The sequence below is a fragment of the Myotis davidii genome, unplaced genomic scaffold (genome assembly GCF_000327345.1).
Source record: "Myotis davidii unplaced genomic scaffold, ASM32734v1 scaffold1388, whole genome shotgun sequence".
Lineage (NCBI taxonomy): Eukaryota > Metazoa > Chordata > Mammalia > Chiroptera > Vespertilionidae > Myotis > Myotis davidii.
The window spans coordinates 189,352-193,221 of record NW_006298864.1 but is presented as its reverse complement, the minus strand read 5'-3'; the positions used below and the strand labels follow the sequence as shown (position 1 = coordinate 193,221).

General features: G+C 41.2%; 1 protein-coding gene across 1 annotated transcript in view; it reads right to left on the bottom strand.

Annotated features, from left to right (window-relative positions):
• Positions 1-557: 557 nt before the first annotated feature.
• LOC102770139 (zinc finger protein 883) overlaps positions 558-3,870 on the bottom strand; it is a 12,945-nt gene continuing 9,632 nt past the window's right edge. The window contains exon 3 of the mRNA XM_006774510.2: positions 558-2,824. Within this exon, the coding sequence (XP_006774573.1) occupies positions 1,077-2,824 (1,748 nt within the window). The 3' untranslated portion in view covers positions 558-1,076. The remainder of the gene's footprint in view (positions 2,825-3,870) is intronic.

Genomic DNA, 3,870 nt, shown 5'->3' with positions numbered 1-3,870 from the left:
TCAATCCCCAGTAGGGGGGCATGCAGGAGGCAGCGAATTGGCGATTTTCTCTCATCACTGATGTTTCTGTCTCTCCCTTCTTCTCCCTCCCTCTTTGAAATCAATAAAAATATATTTTAAAAAATATATATGCATGTGTGTGTGTGTGTGTGTGTGTGTATCGATTTCAGAGAGGAAAGGAGATAGAAACATCGATGAGAGAGAATCACTGATTGGCTGCCTTCTGCACACCGCACAATGGGGATGGAGTCAGCAACCCAGGCATGTGCCCTGATGAAAACATTTAAATAAATTTTTTTTAAAAGCCCAGGCCTGTTTGGCTCCGTGGATAGAGTGTACACCTTCGGACCGAAGGGTGCCAGGTTCAATTATGGTCAAGGGCACGTACCTCGGTTGAAGGTTTGATCCCCCCTCCCTAGTAGAACTGGGTGCAGGAGGCAACCAATTGATGTGTCTCTCTCACATGAAAGGTTCTGTCTCTTCCATTATCTCTAAAAAAAAAAAAAAAAAAAACAAAGATCAATGGAAAAATATCCTCAGGTGAGTATAACAATCAATGGCAAAATAGCCTCGGCTGAGGATTAAAAAAAAAAAAGAATGAGACCTCCTAAGCTCAGGCAGCTCCTAATTTTCTCAAATCAAAGAAGTTATCTCCGCAAATACACTAAGATGATGACTCATGCAATCTCTGGATACCTGTGAAATAGCTTCAGCAACAGAAATATGCAGTAACATAGATCTGGCAAGACATATCTGGCTAAATTACAAAATGCAACCTGGACTCACGTTTTTTTCACATGAGCAAAATTCACAGTGAATCTCCCTACAGTTGATGGTTGAATATATGAGAAAAATAAGGCTTCACAAAGAATTTCATACAAAATTGTTAAGACTGAACTAAAAGTATGTACATTTCCTACAAATCTAAGGCCTCCATTTCATTGAACTCTTTAGTGCAGAGAAAGATTAGAATTTTGGCTAAATGATTTCACACATTCACTGCACTCATAAGGCCTTTCTCCAGTTGAACTCTGATGACCACAAAAGCCATGGATCCGGATAAAAAATTTCCCATATTAAGTGGACTCATAAAGCCTTTCTCCACTGTGAGATTTCTGATGATAACGGAGGCCATTTCTACTGGCAAAAGATTTTCCACATTCACTGCACTGGTAAGGCTTTTCCCCGCTGTGAATTCTCTGATGACAACGAAGGGTATAGATCCTGGAAAAAGACTTCCCACATTCACTGCACTCATAAGGCCTTTCTCCTGTGTGAAATCTCAGATGATAACGAAGGCCAGTGCTACTGGTAAAAGCTTTCCCACATTCACTGCACTCATAAGGCTTCTCTCCTGTGTGAAATCTCCGATGATAACGGAGGCCAGTGCCACTAGTAAAAGCTTTACCACATTCACTGCATTCATAAGGCCTTTCTCCAGTGTGAACTCTCTGGTGATGATGAAGACCAGTGATCCCAGTAAAAACTTTTCCACATTTACTGCATTCATAAGGCCTTTCTCCTGTGTGAAATCTCTGATGGTAACGGAGGCCATTGCTACTGGTAAAAGATTTACCACATTCATGACACTCATAAGGCCTTTCTCCAGTGTGAACTCTCTGATGATAACGGAGGTAGTAGATCCTGGTAAAAGATTTCCCACATTCATTGCACTCATACGGCCTTTCTCCTGTGTGAAATAAATGATGATAACGGAGGCCAGTGCTACTCATAAAAGTTTTCCCACATTCACTGCACTTATAAGGCCTTTCTCCATTATGAACTCTCTGATGATAATGAAGGCCAGTAACCCCGATAAAAAACTTCTTACATTTATTGCACTCAAAAGGCCTTTCTCCTGTATGAAATCTTTGATGATAACGGAGACCATTGCTACTGGTAAAAGATTTTTCACATTCACTGCACTTATAAGGCCTTTCTCCAGTGTGAATTCTCTGATGACAACGAAGGTAATATATCCTGGTAAAAGAGTTCCCACATTCACTGCACTTATAAGGCCTTTCTCCTGTGTGAAATATCTGATGATAACGGAGTCCAGTGCTACTGGTAAAAGATTTCCCACATTCACGGCACTTATAAGGCTTTTCTCCAGTGTGAAATCTCTGGTGATAAAGGAGTCCAGTGCTACTGGTAAAAGATTTCCCACATTCACTGCACTCATAAGGCCTTTCTCTAATGTGAAATCTCTTATGATAACAAAAACTAGAAATTCTGCTAAAATATTTTCCACATTCACGGCACACAAAACCCACTCTTCCAGTATGAACATTCTTATCCTGAACAAACACGCGGTTGCAGCCAATGGCTTTCTTATATTCTTTCCTAATGTAATAATTTTTAGTCCTTTGGAGGGTCACCTTACATGTTGAGATTTCATTTGGCCTGTCCCTGGTCTGAGTAGCCTTTGGGGGGAGATGTCCTGACCCAGTAAGGATGCCTTGCCCAACTTGCACACAGGTTAAATGCTCCTGGGACATGTCGAAACTGCAGCTCTTTGCAAGGGAGATTCTGTCCACATCTCTAATAAAAGGCTTCTCTCTAAAGTGCTCCTCCTGGTGCTGGTGAAATGTTGCACTGAAAAAAAATCGTTTTGCACATGCCCCACACCTCAATAGTACATGGATTTGCTGAGTTTCCTGCAGCTCAATCAAGTGGAAAATGTTCCTCAAGACTAGTCCACAACTCTCACAGGGGTGGCTCTTCAAGGAAGACAAGGCTAACTTGGGATTCCTTGCCTGTGACACTCCTACAGAAATGTTCTGTTCAGTCAGTGCCTCCACATTCTCTGCTCCACAGCAGCAACCTGAACAAAAGGAAACGCTGGTGAGGTACATGTTGACCGTAGAAAAAAAATAGTATCTTCACTATAACTGCTTATCTGTCATGACGAGGCATGATTCCATAGAATGATTTTTAAGAAAAGTGAGTTAGACACTGAGGAAATGGCTGGTATACACTACTTGGCCCCAAAGGTCAGCCAATGGTGAAAATCTCACCAAGGGAGAAACGGAAGCACAGGATGGGATACAAATAAGAGAGGAAGGCTCTACTCATCGTTCCTCCACAAACAACTTTCTTTAGGACTTTTCATGCTGCGGACCTGAGTTTGTGTAGAATAATTGAATGTGCTCAAACCCATAAAAGTCAATTTTATCAGAGCACATGATGCTCAACGAGAATATAATAATATGTGTGCACTCTGAAGCCCTGCAGGCATGGACCAACGTTGGTTTGCAGTTAAGAGAGACGTGTGAAAAAGGTAGCAGTGCAGTGTAGAGAGGTTAAGGTTATTCATAGGCTGGGAATCCAAGTAGAAATGATCACTATTAAAACTGAGTAGTTGGCAAAGTGTCAACGATATGCAAGAACAAGTAGATTGGGGTGAGGAATGGGCAATTGCAACAAAATACTGTTGAACAAAATGGGTCCCTAGTTATGACCTTAATAAGCTCTGCCATCGAACCCTTTCTAATAGCCCTTCATCAAGGAAAAACATGCCTCTGGGTCCAACCTGACATTCTTAAAGTCATGTTTCTTCTGTGATGCATAAATGATTCTTGCCCTTAAATCCCAGTTGAGCCATTACATGGGATAAAGACAATAGGAATCTTAAAAGAAACACTGAAAAGGATGGTCAACACTGTGGTAGAACAACAAAGCACAAAATAGACCACAGCAAAAAGACCTATGGGAGTGACATCAACAAGATGACAGAATCAGAGATATGAGAACTGTCCCCTATCCCAGTGTAAGTAGACAGCTATCCATGAACAAAAACCCCACAGGAAACAGGAATAATAGTACAATGAGTAACATAAAAACTGTAATACAGAACACAAATAAAGGAGA